The 17,114-nt window shown below is 37.4% G+C and overlaps 1 protein-coding gene across 2 annotated transcripts in view; it reads left to right on the top strand.

Annotated features, from left to right (window-relative positions):
• The window catches only part of LOC113038183 (serine/threonine-protein phosphatase 2A 55 kDa regulatory subunit B beta isoform-like), a gene marked incomplete in the record, with an annotated part of 66,463 nt that overhangs the window by 42,407 nt on the left and 6,942 nt on the right, over positions 1–17,114 (top strand). For both annotated transcript variants that reach the window (XM_026195431.1, XM_026195432.1), the window contains 3 exon segments: positions 12,946–13,043; positions 14,355–14,520; positions 15,304–15,416. In XM_026195431.1, coding sequence (XP_026051216.1) covers positions 12,946–13,043; positions 14,355–14,520; positions 15,304–15,416 — 377 coding nt within the window.

Below are 17,114 nucleotides of genomic sequence, written 5' to 3'. Positions count from 1 at the left end.
TTGGCTGAGCTCTCAACGTTGTTACGGGAAAGGATGAAGCTGATTGGTTGGTTCTTGTCACATGACCCGCGGTGCGCTTGCGGCATTCTGAAAAGTTGAGATGTTTTTGCATTTTGCTGTATCTAAAACGTATCGAACCGAACCGAACCGAACCGTGACATCAGTGTATCGTATCGAACCGAACCGTGAATTTTGTGAACCGTTACACCCCTAATATATATATATATATATATATATATATATATATATATATATATATATATATATATATATATATATATATATATATATATATACGTTTTTTTTTTAAGATAGGGGCTACATGTTTCTAATCTGTATATTGTAGATTATGTATGGGCCAAAGGGGTTTTCAGGGAAGTTGGACAATAATTAAGACTCTAAAGACTCCATGTTTAATATGAATAAGGGATGATTTATGAAATATCTGTACTGTATTTATAGTTAATGATGACAGATTCACAAACTGAGTTTGTAGTAAACAGAACATGGACACGAGTAGAGCAGCTGATGATACTGAACTGCAGCATGTGCCGGTGTCCTGACATTTTATCCTACCCTGTCAGATTTTCCTACCCGGGTTTTGAGCGATTCTCGTTCTCGAGTCAAGAACCGGTTGTATCAGTTTTCAGATCATCAGTAAACTGAACCGAAAACCGTTTCTTTCGGACGCGTCCGATTCGAGAACCGAGGAGCTGATGATACTGCGCATTCGTGATTCAGCATGAAGCCGAATGACTCAAAGCGCGTCTGAACCGAATTGATTCTTTTGGTGATTGATTCTGAACTGATTTGGTGCTAATGTAGTGAGTGCGGGTAAACCGAGGGCTTGAATGAAGGGCAATCTGACGAAACGTAAGTTAATTTAATAACAAATACATCGCAATGGATTATGTATCCGGTGAACTGTTTTTTTTTCAACCGGTTTATTGAAACAAACCGTCCGAAAGAACCGGTTCGCGGAAAAGAATCGAGCTTCCCATCACTAATCCACATTGATATCCAGTGAGTGGTGCGTGTGTTTCGTCTGCAAGCATGAGACTTCTGCCTGCCGGTGTGGTGCAGTAAAATGTCAGAAGGGGAGACATTCTTTAATTTATCATTTCAATTTTATGCTGGTTTTATTGTTACACATGACGTGGACTCGACTGTACTCGGAATATTTTCCGAGTCCAAAATGTTCAAGTCCGTGTCAAGTCCGAGTACAAATTCACCCGAGTGCGTGACAAGTCCGAGTTCATTCAAAATTGGACTCGAGTCCGGACTCGAGTCCAAGTCCAAGTTCGAGTACCCCAACTCTAGAAGCTCAAAAATATTGTTCTGCAGATCAGAGCTATATTCTTTGCTTTTACTCTTTGTGATGATGATTAGGGGAAATTAGTCTTTGTGTTCCTCAAATGTATAATTCTGTGGAACAGGAAGTCATGGCTAGACGATGTAATGTTCCTAGTAACCTTGATGTGCTAAAAAATGTAAATATGAATGGGAATATAAGTCAGTTATATTTTTTACTTCAAAAAACCTTTATAGGGGTGCCAATAATTGTTGCCAGCATGCATTGGAGAAAAATATTTTTTTCATCATGAGATTTTCTCCCCACTTTTAATTGTTTTACTTAAGTGATAGGTTAGAACTTTGTGAATTTTTTTTATGAAAGATCAAAAGGATAAACAACGCAGATTTATTTTTACAGCCGCCTCATATTTACCAAGGGTGCCAGCCCTGTACGGACACATTAGTAATTGAATCGCCATTGCTAATAATTTTTTTTAGTTTACTCGCCAGATTGATGATATTATATATTTATATATATATATATATATATATATATATATATATATATATATATATATATATATATTTTTTTTTTTTTTTTTTTTGTAAAATGGAACAGTTTTTTAAATAACTGAAAGTACACTCTTAACATCAGTCTTTCAAGCATTAAAATATGAAAATCAAGTAATATTTAATAATAATAATATTTCTTTTTTTTATTATCACAACATACAGCATAAAAAAAGAGATACAAAAATACATAAAAATTCCACAATAGCCTATAGAATATACAGGCTATTACACCAATAGAACTTTAGTCAATAGAATTAAAACTTGATAACCATGTTTGAATGCATATTAGTCATTTTAACTGAAGCTGTTAACTGGACTGCTGAGAAGGGTCTGGCTGCAGACTTGCATTGCACTTTCTACGGGAGGAAAACGCTTAGCGAGAGACTGTAGGCAAACATTCATATTCTGGTGTTCTGGCCACGGATTTGCCGGTCTTGTCTTTTTCTTGCAGGACCCTGTAAATTATAGTAGTAGGCATACTTATTTAATTGTTTAATCACCACCACAGCGTCTTGTCACCATCGGCAACACGCACGATTTGTGTCGATTGCTAGTGTCGCAGGTAGCAGAGAGTGCAAGTAGTGATTGCAAGTGACATTGTAATTTAGTTTATTTTTTCTTGTCTTTACCACCTGGTTACTGTTATAAAATGTTGGGAAATTCAAACAAAAAGTGATAAAAAATTCAACTAAATAAAAAATAAAGACTGCAAGTGATGTCACTAGTGGAAGTGCAAGTGTCTGAGAGTGCAAGTCTGAGATTGCAAGTGCAAGTCTGCATCCAGACCCTCTTGGGACTAGTGGTGGTGCTTTTCTGGTCATCCAGTTTTTCTGTGAAAAAAATATGGGGGGAAAAATAACAAATACTGATAAGATAATGATACAAGTTCTACAAATAAGAACAATATAAAAAGCACTAAGGATTAATGAGCTACTGGATTCATTAATATTAATCAGGTTGTGTGCGTTCACTCGAACTGATTTGCTGAAATCAAAACAGGAACAATAATAAGTGAGCACCAGACAATGAGTTTGTCGTTTGTGCATTAGTTCCGCCTGCTACTTGAAAACTCTGTAGTTCTTAAACGTGAAGAATTCCAAAGGAACACCATTATTTTTACATTAAAGTAAAACAGAATATCATTTATATGTAGTGCATCAACTCTCTCTCTCTCTCTCTCTCTGTGTGTGTGAGACAAAGCAACGAAGAGGTGTGCGTCTTCACACTAGAGTTTATGGTATGTCAAATACAGGTGTGCTGCACATCCATCGAGATGAACCGAAAAATATCACAGAGCGCTTGACGGAGAGTGAAACTCTGAAGCGCTCAGTCAGAGTGAAAATATATCTGTACTAAACTTATACTAGCCTCCAACTAACACACTGGCGAGTAAAATCTGAGAATTGATTAGCCATTGGTTAGTATTAGACATCATTTAGTTGCCCAGAGTTAAGACTTAGTCACATATGCGAGGGATTGTAGAGCGTTGGGTGCCAATATTAGTGGAAGGCACTGTAATACTCGATGCCAGGTATTAAACCTGCAGCACATGGAACCTTTTTCTGTTACTAGTCATTCAGAGGAAGTTACAGTTGCATTTTCCATTTGGCCTTGAATGATTTAACGCTTGATACCACCAAATAGAGAAGCTGATTGCGACCCAGAAGCTTTGAAAGCTACTTAATGTCACCAGATCTCTGATTCATGAAACAATTAGGCTTAGTAATGTCATTAAGTATTTTATTTTCTCTTACATTCCTCTTTTGAAAGATATAATAGGAATGAAAAGTCAATTTCCGTTTCATGCAGTATTTAACTCGTGACAGCTCTGGTTTTTCCATGGCTTATATGAGTCTCTCAAACACATGCTGACCTCTGCTAGTACAATGCACTGCTGCCAACGACCAAAACTCCATCTCTGTAGTAATACAACAAAAGAAATGTCAAATATCTTGCACTCAAAGTTAATCAAAGGGCATTGATTTTTATTTGAGTGCATTGGTCAATGTATTCATTAAACTTTCCGTGTTTCTACGATGACACACTAGATTGACCTTTCGATTATTATTGAATTGATATTGTTTTAATATAACTGAATGTATAATTTAATTAAATGTGTAATTCTATTTATTATTGTTTTAGCTTAAATTGCTTTTACTCAAAGTAATGCATTCTCCCTTTTTAAATATGGCCTGGAAGCCAGACGTTAGCCGTCTCTGTGTTGGACAAAGAGGACTAGTGAGAGGAATCTGCCGAATCTGGGAGATCTGTCCTCGCTCCTGCGATCCTCTTGTCCAGACGGATACGTGCCTACAGTGATCTGTGATATGGCCGCAGGCTAGTGCAGGTCAGTTATTTATACCTCCAGAGAGAATGGAAGGCTGTTTGTTGCTCACGGAACACAAGATTAGAAACTTCTGTCTAAACCACTTAGTGCAGCAGATCAACACAACAGGAAACAAGCGTAACTTCTGCGATGGCCTTATTGTGATTCATCCACGATATCAGCTATCTTTGACGTTGCTGAGTTTAAATGAGTTAATTAGTCTGTTAGTATATGCTACTAGAGGTTTTATATTAGGCAGAGTTCATAGCATTTCACTGTTGTCTTTGAAACAGGGTCAGGGCGCACCGGTACGATTATCCCAGAGTCAATCCCTCTGACGCACATCATTCAGATACCTCACAGCGCTAATCTCTTTCCTGTGCTGTTGTTTAGCATTGCATTAGGTTCTACAAGCTGTCTTCCCTGTGTCTCACTCTCCTTTACTCTTGTACCTAGAAATCAACTTGTATTTTTAATGACAGAATGATGCATTTATGTAGCACATTTAATAGTAGTGATAGTACATTTAATTCACAGTGCGTTCATTACTATCAAACATGATAAAATCTGAAGCATTTCTGTTGCAGTCTGGTCTTTTTTACATCATTTTTCTCTTAGATATCCCCACAAACTATATGCATGCTGACAAATTTAGGCTGGGGTATTGGGGGCATGCAAGCTGAACCCATGTGTCTTTTTTTGAAAATGATTTTCTGACACTTTGAAGCAGTTTGAAAGGTATTCACTTCACCCCCTTTTCACAATGAAACGTCTCTTTCTGGTCACCCTCTGTATTTGATTTTTAGCATCATGGTCTGCATCCCTCTCTATGCTAATTTTAGCCTTTCATCTTCTGAGCATAGTTCACATCAAGGGATCCAATCTCACCACAATCAGGGAGTCAAAGATGGCCAGATAGCCAATCTCCTGTGCTCATGTTTAATCATATGAGAGATGACATTGTCTGCTATATGGGTTTGCTTGTTTTATTGCAGCCCTGGAGTCGTCTGTGTGTTATTAGAAAAAAGGGTTTCATTTGAGGACAGTCTCCTTCTGCACATCACGGTGACCTTTGAACCAGCTGCATCTGCAGGCTTCACTGTCTTTTTGATTTATTTTCTCACTCTGATTCACCAGGTGAGATAGAGTTGGTGTGAAATTGATAGATACATACTTTAATAACACAAAAAAAATGAAATCTTGAAGCAACATATGGCATGAGAATATATTGTAGGGGTGCCAGTAAACCGATCTCAAATAAGACAAAGCCTTGAGAGAATGGTGTTATACAGAGCTCTGTTCCAAAACTTAGTCATCTGCTTATATCTGCTGCCTTCGAAGTTGCCTTCTAAGACTTCATCTTAAAGGGATATTTCACCCAAAAATTAAAATTACCCCATGATTTACTCTCCCTCAATCCATCCTAGGTGTATACAACATTCTACTTTCAGATGAATACAATCAGATTCATATTAAATAATGTCCAGGCTAAGCCATGCTTTATAATGGGAGTGGATGGTAGCCCAAAATTTGAAGTCTAAAAAAATGCACCCATCCATTATAAAAGAAGTCCACATGGCCCCAGAAGGTTTAATAAAGACCTACTTGAAGTGATGCGATGCATTTGAGTATGAAAAATATTGATATTTACAACTTTATAAATCTTAAGCTCTAGTTTCCACTAACTCTGATATGCGCGTTCACAAGAGAGTGGCGTCCAGCGGATGGCGTAGGCATAAGGTCCGGTGAGAATATGCAAGTCTCATCAGAAACAAGTTTTGTTTGCAGCAAAGGAAAACCAGTTTCCTCTTGGCTTATATCGAAATCCTCTGACATTTTTCTTTACAAATCCTCGTTTTGTACTACTAATTCGTGACCGGTGTTTTGTTTTGCTCTCTCCTCTCCGCTTCCATGTTTTTCCCTTTACCGTTCGTCACAGCGTTTACCTGCGTCTTATGTCGCCCACTGGACGCCACTCTCACGTGAACGTGCATACGACAGTTAGCAGATTACAACTCAGATTTACTATGAGTTGTAAATATGAATATTTTTCTTACACAAAACGCATCGTGTCACTTCAGTAGGGCCTTTATTAACCTTACGGAGCCATGTGGACTTCTTTTATAATGGATGGGTGCAATATTTTGGATTTTACATTATAAAGCATGGCTTAGCCTGAACACTATTTTAATATAACACTGATTGTATTCATCTGAAAGAAGAATGTCATATACTCCTAAGATGGATTGAGGGAGAGTAAATAATTTTTTTGGTGAATTAACCCTTTAACATAAGTGACTGATTTGTATCACTTCCATTTAGAAGAAACTCAAATATCTTTCAGGTTTCATAAAAAATATCTTTATTTGTGTTTCAAACATTCAAGTTTTATGGGTTTAGAATGGCATGAGGGGGAGTAATTGATAACAGAATTAGCATTTTTGGGTAAGCTATCTCTTCAAACATAGGAAATTTATTCAAAAGTTATAACCAGTTTTATTTACAAAAAAAAAAAAAAAAAAATCATCAGAATTCCCGTTACAGTATTCTTTCCTGATTAATTCACAGCTCTCATTGACAGTGCACTGGCATAATCATATGCACAAAGCCTTTAGCTCATGCACTCATAATGGAGTTGCTCCATTAATTGGCTTTCCTATTCAGTTCCTCACATTCCTAATGTGTTAATAATGGTTGGATCCAGATTCCAAAAACACTTTGGCTGCCAAGCCGCTACTAGCAAATACGCACCAGTGCTCTGTGATTCTGTCCGCCCAGCCCTTCACAAACCTCCTCCACTATTATCACACACACTTACCATTACTGTCATTCTCACATCAAAGACCTCATGAAGTTATTGATTTAAAAAAATCATTGACCAAAACAGTGATGTCACATTAACGCTTCTCTAATGACGCGTATCTATTTTCTGCACACAATGTGAAGAAGCTACAACAGGAGAACATGAATGTGGAAGCCAGGGCTGGGTTGACATTATTGATTTTTCAATTTTCACTCTTCATTTTGATGAAATTATATTGATTTTTAAATCCCCATAATGATCTTTTAGTCTATGCTGTTTTTCAGTTGATGTATGAAAAAAACTTCACTAACCGTTATTTGTAGCGCATCTAGTACCACCCAATAAGCTTTGTGCTTTGTTACTTTAGAATAAAAACAAAGTCTCAGCTTTCAAATTTGTTCTTAAATTCAAACAATAAATGTTGTTTTGTTGCTTCTTATTGTGGCTTCATTTTTGCTAGTTGTAGTAAGAAATAAACATGAATGCACATCAGAAGGTGTTGAAAAAAAATTTATTGAAATGTTGAGATTATTAACAGACAATAGAACAGCTTGTAAACAGTATGTCAGATAATGTTACATTTAACTCAGAAAAGCCATTCAGTGTTCATAAACTTAGAAAATAACTCCAGAGAGGTGCATTTTACTAAATATATATGTGCTACAAACTGCAGTTGTGTCAAAATTAATATAATAAGCGAGTACACTATGAATCCATTTTCCAAACCGTGTTTTTGGCTCATCCTGAATCACTACAGTACACCTGTGATAAGTTTTTCATATTCAGACTATCCGATATTTGTCATGAGAATAAGCTTTTATGACAGCCACCATTTAAATGAGCAATATCAATATCTGAGGAAAAAAATGCTGCAAGAAGAGCGATGCAAATGGTGCAATGGTTCCCATGTTGATACTGGAACAATATTGCATAGCTGAATCATTTTGGTCTAACGCTGTTTAATAGGTACATCAAGTCTCTGTTGTCTTATATTGAGATTCTTAAATGAACCAATTCTTAAAATTTTACAAATATGATAGCAAGACTGTCTCTTATTCTCCTTCCAAGCGTCTTCATTTTACCCTAAATGTTCAGTTGTGTTCTTCATCCATACCACATTCCCTGCTGATAAAAAAAACTAAAAGAATGCAGAGATAAGTAGTCAAAAAATAGGGTACTCCAGGGGCCTAATTAGGTCAGCATGTTTTGCATCTTTGAGAACTCATTTAGAATTCTGCTTCCGCAAGGAATCGGAATATGATTTTGTTGTAATTATTCTACCCCCCAACCCCACCACCCCCTTAGCGTTTTACCTCATGGTGCAATTTTGTGCTCTGATATGTTTCACATAGACTGTTGTTTTACCAGTGTGAGTGAGTGGGTTTGTCCTATAAGTGTGTGTGTGTGTGTGTGTGTTTGGTATGAAGTGTTCTAATGAGAGCTCTGTGACACATCTGTCCAAGTGGGTCACTAATCATGTATTGTTTGCTGTGCTTCTACAGAAAAACAGTTGTGTTGCACTTTCTTTAGATGTGCCTTCCAAAAATGTATTGTCCATGAAGCCTAGACGGAGATCAGAAAAGACTCAAGAGAGCTGGTGTAAATGTCCGCTGACAGTCTGAAAGAACATCTATTAACTCACAGCACAATGGCTCCGCTTTTGTCACAGATGCCTATGTTTGCCAATCTTTACCAAGGTTAGCGCAGCAGTATAAACTAACTATAATGTTTAATGCAAGTTGTGCTGTTTTAAATGCAACTCACAAATGTGTGTAAATATGTAAATATGTGGTAGTATTGAAATACAATGTACAGGCATCATGGTTAAAATTAAGTTAAAATGCGCTAACATTTTAAGAGAAACACAATTTTGTCATTGAAACTGCTATGACAGGAGGGAAGATGAATAGACATTTATTTGTAATATTTTTCCTAAAAGATCCTACCCCATATTGACACATTCAAGCATTTCTTAGAGTTGACTACAACAGCGTGGCCTTTTAAAGCATATATATATATATATATATATATATATATATATATATATATATATATATATATATATATATATATATATATGTTATTTTCATTTACAATAATCAAGATAAAAATTTGGCATTAGTAACTTTTTTTTAAGATTTATTTTTTGGCTTTTATTAGGATAAGACAGTATTGCTGCTTCCCAAATCGCCTATGCCCTAAAAGTATGTATCTTTTTTGTGAAGAAACTTTTGAGTATGTAGAAGAATAGTACATACATATACAATAGTTGCTTCTTTAACAGACGCTCTGTTGCTTAGTTACTTGCATTCTTTCAACGTTTAAACTGCCCTGTCAATCATCTTGTCACAGTTGACATTATCCATATTTCATTTCATTTGAATTCCTACTGTATTGGAGAGAAATGAAGAGGCATGTTGATCTGCTAGTTGCGGGTTTATCATGCCAAGAACCCTGCTCATATGTTTGCATAATGATGCATTTAAAAGTTAATGACCAAACGTATCAACATAAAAGTTCACAGTGTTGTTGCAGATGAAATATAATGTGGATAACATTAAATTAATATTTTTCATCAGATTAGGCATTGATTATTTATCATTCATATCCCTTTCTCTACCTGTCCGTCGGTCGCGTATATTCGCCATGTTTGTAGTTTTTTTGTTTGTGTTTCTAATAGATTCCTCGTTCACCGCGCAATGTGTTGTGGGCAATATTAGCTGTTAGAGTCTGCATCAATCTTCACTTCGAATTCTAACCGGAAGTAGTAGACCATACGGGCATACTTTTTTAAGCATACTATTATTTGGGACATACTAATTATATTTTCGAATACTATTTAGGATGGATAGTATGCGAATTGGGACGCAGCATATATATTTTGGCAGGAAACGAAGACTACACAAGGCTAGCAGCGCCGATACAGTATCAGTAACTTGTATTTAGTAAATTTTTACTAATGACAGAATTTCCGCTCATTATTCACTCTGACTGGATCTTTCCTGACTAGAGAAAAGAACTTCGATTCGCAAAATAAGTCGTTCATTTGCAAACAGATTCAACAAGTTCATTGAAAAGAATCAGCTCGTTCAGAAATCAGACATTGTTTTTATTTCTCAAAAGTGGCAAATTTTGAAATAAAAAATTATTTTGTAATAACACTTAGAAAAACAAAGAACAGTTTGTTTATAGAGTTAAAGTAAAATATTATGTTTTGGAATGTAGTAAAGTAAAAGTGAAAGTTTATTAAAATAAAAGATACGGGAAAACTGTTCTTTAGTAACAAAGCAAAAACACTGCCCACTACTCTTTAGTTTTATTTTATTTATATTACAGTTTTAATGCTTTTTATTACTTTTTATTGCTTTATCTCTTTAGATTCTCATTACTGTAATTCAGTATTTTACTGTAATACATTGAATATGGCTATAATACATATTACAGCAGGCATAAATTAATGATTGTAAACAATGTATTATCATTATTAGTGTTAGTTTTATGGGGACACATTGTCGTGGAAATAATGCCATGATGCACAAAATCCAACCCGAAAAATCTCATTTTGAATTTCTCTGATTTGAATTTGAGATGAAATATGACCCATACGCTCCATAAAATTTCCCTGACTGCTCTAAATTCTGTCAGTGCGCTGGCAATTCACACCACATGAACAAAGTCTTTGCAAGAATCACACACAGCGCTTGTTGTAGTCCAAAGAACAGTTGTCATGGAAACGCTGCACTTAAATTCACCATGCAGACAATATAAAAGCCCAGAGAGGTGTATCGGGGTGAAAAAACAAGCCTTTTCAGTCCCTGTTTCTTTTCTTAGTCTCTCTCTCTCTCTTTTTCCATCTCTTCGTGTCTAGCTTCTCTCTGTCATTTACTCCTTGATATGGATGAAAGCAAATATTTAGAAGTCATTTCTTTCTGTATTTGTTTTGGGATTTATGCAAATGAATCCAAGCAGACTATTTCGGGAGTGCTGGACTCATTTTGAGGCTGTGTGTGGAGAGCTGGCGAATTGTGAGATGACACGCACAATGAAATAGAGTTACCTGCGTGATAAAGAGAGACAGAGAGCAAGAGAGAAGGATAACTGCAGTTATCGCAGCACAAACAGTAAGGATCGCATAGCAAGAGTACATCTCAAAGACAGAGAAACAGATGCATCTCCTTGAGGAAGACCAAGGAAGATGTGTCAAAGGTAGGAATCGATCGGAGCGCGCACGGCAGAGGGAGTCAGAGCAGCGTTTGGTAATGAACTTTGAACTGTAACGTCTTTTACCATTAAAGGATGTCTAGGCTACAATTGCTAACTGTCTTAAAACTGTTGTTGTGCACTAGCTAGGTCAGAAAGAGCTCGACTGTACAGGTTATTTTGGGATCTTGGCTCTGGGTAAGATGAGAGTACCTAGAAATATCCAGAAAACCTAGATAGCTGGAGGTAAACACCCGACTCCTACAAGAACAGCATGTACACGATGCCAGACAGTTTTTGTTTTCTGTCAAGCTTTGAATTGAATAATGTAACGTTTAACATAGAAGTCATCTGCTAGCAGTGAAAACCAGTGAAAAGACAGCACAGACATGTCAAATTAGGTGAAATAAAGCAGCGGATTTGCTGGTACTTTGGTTTGTCTGTTGTTAGTAACACTGCCTTAATTAAGCGTCCCACCCTGGCCTTTGAAGTGTCAAGAATCTTTGTAGGTTTGGATCTGGGTCACTTACAGTTCAGAACATGTTGGGTATTGAGAAAGAGGTGTTCACCAGTAAAGCTGCTATGGGCTGCTTTAAAAATCTAGGTACAGATGATTTCATTTGATAAATGCTTATTAAATGTGCTATTGATGCTTGCTAAAGACAAACCCCTAATTGGAAACTGTTGTGGCCAACACCGTTTTATCCAAAACTGATTATTTTTATTACGTTGGGAAATGAAATGTCTGGTGAGTGGCGTTTAAAGTTAATGCTCGATCCCGGTCTGAAAATAATGTACCACTTTCACTACACACTACCCTAAACCTATAGTCTCAGCCTCAGACGTCAGGTTAAAGGTAGATTTTACCCCAAAAATCCAATTCCGCACAGTTGACGGTAGCCAAAGTATTTATTTTTTGCAATGGCTACCATCATTCTTCAAAATATCTCCTTTTGTGTTTAACAAAGAATCTGTCTAGTCTAATCTAGTGTGTTTTAAAGTAGTGAGCCCACTACGTCATCTTATCTGAGTTTTTTTTTTTTTTGTATGCAGGCCAGATTGAGAGTTTATGCCTTTGTGTGCCTAATCTTTGGCGATGTCCTTCAAAAACATACACAGGGGATTTTTTTTCAAGCAAGTGAATCTTGATGTTGATGTCATGCATTCACAGCAGGGAGAGCGTTGTATCTGGCTGTGATATCAGGTGTTTGTCCAGTATGATCTCTTTGTCGTCCTAGAATTTCCCAGTGTTTGCTTTACATGTCCTTTCAAAGGTCTCCAGATCATTCTGTCTTTTGAAGATGATATTTGGTGGGATAATGGTAGTGGGTGATATCTGGGGACATATATCTATGGAATGGTGATAGACGGAGAACATTTCAAGAGTGCATGGTGAGCGGATCGTCACATTTGACATGAGATGGTCGGGCTGGTCTAAAACGAAATTGGTTTTATTTTTTACCCAATCTTTTTGTTTGTTTTAATTTTTATGGATTCTTTTGAGTGGTTTAATTAATCTAATCTAATCTAATCAATTGAATTCACAACAAAAGGTAACCATAATTATTCTCTTTAACATTTATTTATTTATGTTTCTTTCTTTCTTTCTTTTTCAGAGATTCGTTTTGTCTGTTTTAATTTTTCTGTATTGCGTTTTATGATTTTATATATATCATCAGTGTCTCAGTCTAGATTATTGAATGTAAATTCCTGAAGCTCTACTATATCATCTTCTATGCCTCTCTTTCAGCTGACATCATATCCACAGTTGAGTTCAACTCGACAGGAGAACTCCTGGCCACTGGAGACAAAGGTGGACGAGTGGTGGTCTTCCAGAGGGAACAGGAGGTAATTTGGGATAGACATTGTATTCTCTATAATTTAAAGACTATTACTACTATGAGGCTTCCCATAATGTAGAAGAGAATATGAATGTTTAAGAGGTTGTGAAGTGGAGAATCAAAATGTTCTTGATATTTACACATATATAAGAGGTTACTGTTACAACAAAACATGCTGCATGTTTCAAAACTCAAAAAAGCCCCTCAGGAGATGTGGCTGTTTGGCTGCAGTGCATCGCTGCTAGATCTAAAATATAATGCTACTGTCCACTTTTTTTTCATTATTAGTCATTCTTAGCGGCTGTTATAGTAAAAACACAGAGTTCACATGTAATGCTCATTTCATATGCAAAGATGTAAACCAATGATAGCAGTGGGCGTTTACATTGAGGTGACACGCCCCTTTCATTGGAGCATTCAAATCAGAGGCAAATTTCAGGGTAGAAAATGACTAGTTATATCAAAATTGACACATTTTTTGATGAAAACAAAAATATGCTAAGATTATAATCGCACCTGAGGAAACATCAAATAGTTTAAGATGTTTCTTGAAAAATACTGCAGATGTAAACATGGTAGTACACATACTCATCCTAAATCGACAGTTTATCCCCTATTGACTAAATCTGAACATGAACTGTTTCAGATCTAATAACCCCTCAATGTTTTGTCTAGCAGCACAAAAGTGCGAAAACCCCACCGTCCACCCCTCCTCATCTCACGCTCGCATCATCTTTACAGAGATTTCATGGTGTCTGTTAATCCTCGCGCCACGATTCATGCCCCATGCTGTTTCAGACCCCCTTTAACCCCCTCCCTCCCGCCGAGGGGAAATCTGTTTCCATTAATGCCCTCGTCTTCTCTCGGTCTGTCTGAGTTCTGCTTATTGATTTAGACGCTTCCCAAGGTGAGAAGTGACCCTGAAGGTTTCCACGCTCTGATCGGTATTAAGATATTCCTCTAACCCAGACCACCTTAATGCATTGAGATCCTGACCTTCTTCACTTGTTTCACGGCTTTCAGCAACAAAGAAAAAATCAACACATTCCATATGTGACTGTAACACAGAGGGATTTAATATAAGCTCATGTTTATGCATACATTTCCGATTATCATTTGTTTGCTGCCTCTAATTATGTGCTATATGTATGATTAGGTTCAAGCATTTTAATGTAGAGCGCTGAATGGATTGTAAATGCGATCCTCTGTTAATATGGCATGCATTTGTCATGCATGAAGCAAAGCAATGCACCAGATATATGTGAAGGTCTATTTTTTCATCTTGGTCTCTAACACATAAACACTTCCATCATTGCAGAGCAAGAACCAGCCTCACCGTCGGGGGGAGTACAATGTTTACAGCACCTTTCAGAGCCACGAGCCCGAGTTTGACTACTTGAAAAGCCTGGAGATTGAGGAGAAGATCAACAAAATCCGCTGGCTGCCACAACAGAATGCCGCTTATTTTCTCCTGTCCACCAATGGTGAGCAAACCCGACGTGTTCTCGTCATATCTGATCTAATGTGTTAAAGTCGCTGGGGTATATTTTTAGCAATAGCCAAAAAAACATTCTTTTATGCCAAAAATAATTAGGATATTAAGTAAAGATCATGTTCCATTAAGATATTTTGTACATTTCTTGCCATAAATATATCAAAACTGAATTGTTTTTTAGTCATTTGCATTGCTATGTACATCATTTGGACAATTTTAAAGGTGATTTTCTCAATATTTAGATTTTTTTGCACCCTCAGATTCTAGACGTCCAAATAGTTTATCTCGGCCAAATATTTAAACAAACCATACATCAATGGAAAGCTTATTTATTCAGCTCAATTCCAATTTCAATCTCAATTAAAAAAAATGACCCCTATGACTGGTTTTGTGGTCAAGGGTCACATACTGTATAGCTTATATATATAGCTGTATAGTTAGGCTGCTAGAGATTTCTGCAGCCAATTAAAAGTAGCAAATTCTTCAGACCCAAACTCACATTCATTCATCAGTTTTGCAGAGATAAATGGCTCTCGTGAAGCTACAGTCCTGTTTTAGGACACTTCAGAGTGGTTCAGCATACAGGCAACAGCACGGTCCAATCAGGTTAATTGGAAGATATTGATCTTATTTGAATTAACTCCTGTCTGTTTTGTTGTGCCAGCTATGTTCGCTCTCTTTACTGGCCCCATTCCAGTGGATCTGCTGATATTTTCTCTGCTCCTAACCTTACAAACACTGCTTGCATGTTACACGTTGTCTCTTTTACCAGATAAAACTGTGAAGCTATGGAAAATCAGCGAGCGAGACAAACGACCAGAGGGCTACAATCTGAAGGATGAAGAAGGCAGGATACGCGACCCAACCACCATCACATCTCTGAGGGTAAGAGTCTGTTTAAAGAAAGACCTTGTACAGCTTGGACACATTTGTCCAGCCCTTTTCCTGGAAAGGAAATGTCCTTCTGCTTAGAGGTTTTGCGTCCAAATATACCTACTTCCACACTTTATAATATGCAGAAAAAAACATGCCAAAAAGGCAGTATGATCAGAAAATAGGTGGAGAGTACCCTGATGACCTACTACCATATTTTTCGGACTGTCGCACCCGAGTATAAGTCGCATCAGTCCAAAAATACGTCATGACGAGGAAAAAAACGTATATAAGTCGCACCGGACTATAAGTTGAATTTATTTAGAACCAAGAAAAAACATTACCGTCTACAGCCGCGAGAGGGCGCTCTATGTCTTCAGTGTAGGCTACAGGAGCACTGAGTGCCCTCTGGCGGCTGTAGACGGTAATGTTTTCTCTTGGTTCATTTCTCCTGGTTCATGTCAAATTCATTTTGATAAATAAGTCGCACCTGACTATAAGTCGCAGGACCAGTCAAACTATGAAAAAAAGATAAATACGGTACTTTAGCAAAGATTCGGAAGTGTGCATCTGCTGAACACTTTGCTTTCCCATGAAGCCACAGGAGTGGAGTTGTGAATGGCAGTGAAGCAACTGATGCAGGTAGGTCACAGGACAGTGACATCATTTGTCTTCACAAAATGGATATAAATCAGATCTTCAATTATCGTGCTATATTTAAATCTAACGGAGTTCCCTTCAAAGAAATCTAAAGATAATGATGCATTTTATTAATTAACAGCTTATTTCAAGATAGGTTAGTCACACAACTTTTAATGAAGATGTTTGTGTGTTGAGCTACCGCGTCTTACTTTTAATTTCATGCACTGCAGTTTGCCTGTGGCTTGCTGAAGAGATGCTCAGCTACTTGTCCGCAACAATGTGTGTTGTATTAGCGCTGTCATATCTGACTATAAGGTCATATAGCCTATAACACGCTGTTACACTTTTATTATTGGAATGTTTGGGGGGGAGTAAAATTTGCATATGTGGTTTCAGAAACCAGATGCATTTACACATGTCCAGTTTGGTCTGGAATGTGTCCCAGACCACCTCTTGAAGTGGTTTGAGCAATTTTGTTGCGTTTCGGAGGGCATTTACGCCTGGTCTTTTTACGATTGGATAGCTATCCGATCAGAAAAAAACACTTGAACTGACCAGGTGTAAGCAGGCCCATTGGGTTAGCTCAAACCTGACTGAAGGTTTGTGGCAGAGGTCCTGAAGACCTTGATTAGCTGGTTCAGGTGTGTTTAATTAAGCTTGGAGCTAAACACTGCAGGACAGTGGCCCTCCAGGAGCAGAACTGGACACCCCTACATTAGACAGTTTGTGATTTTGGATGCAGCTAGTGATCCTCAAGACCTTTATTAACTGGTTCAGGTGTGCTTAATTAGGGTTGGAGCTAAACTCTGCTGGAAGGTATGGAAACCACTGACCTATTTTCTTCAAAATCTCCTAAAGGTGTTGAGTGATGTGGTTCCTCCCATTCCCATCTCCTTCTCCCCATGCTGTCTCCCCAAGCATAAGGAAAAGGGACTCTTAATCTGTTGGCTCTAGTATGTGAAGGAAAAAGAAAATAAGGTCAAGCACTGCTGTAATTTGGCAGCCATAGCCATAGCTTCCCCAGTGGAAGTGGGCACTCCTGCTGCAACAGAAGAGGATTATGTGTTG

The sequence above is a fragment of the Carassius auratus genome, chromosome 21 (genome assembly GCF_003368295.1).
Source record: "Carassius auratus strain Wakin chromosome 21, ASM336829v1, whole genome shotgun sequence".
NCBI classification, from domain to species: Eukaryota; Metazoa; Chordata; class Actinopteri; order Cypriniformes; family Cyprinidae; genus Carassius; species Carassius auratus.
The sequence above is the reverse complement of the archived record's forward strand: the minus strand, read 5'-3'. Positions and strand labels throughout refer to the sequence as shown.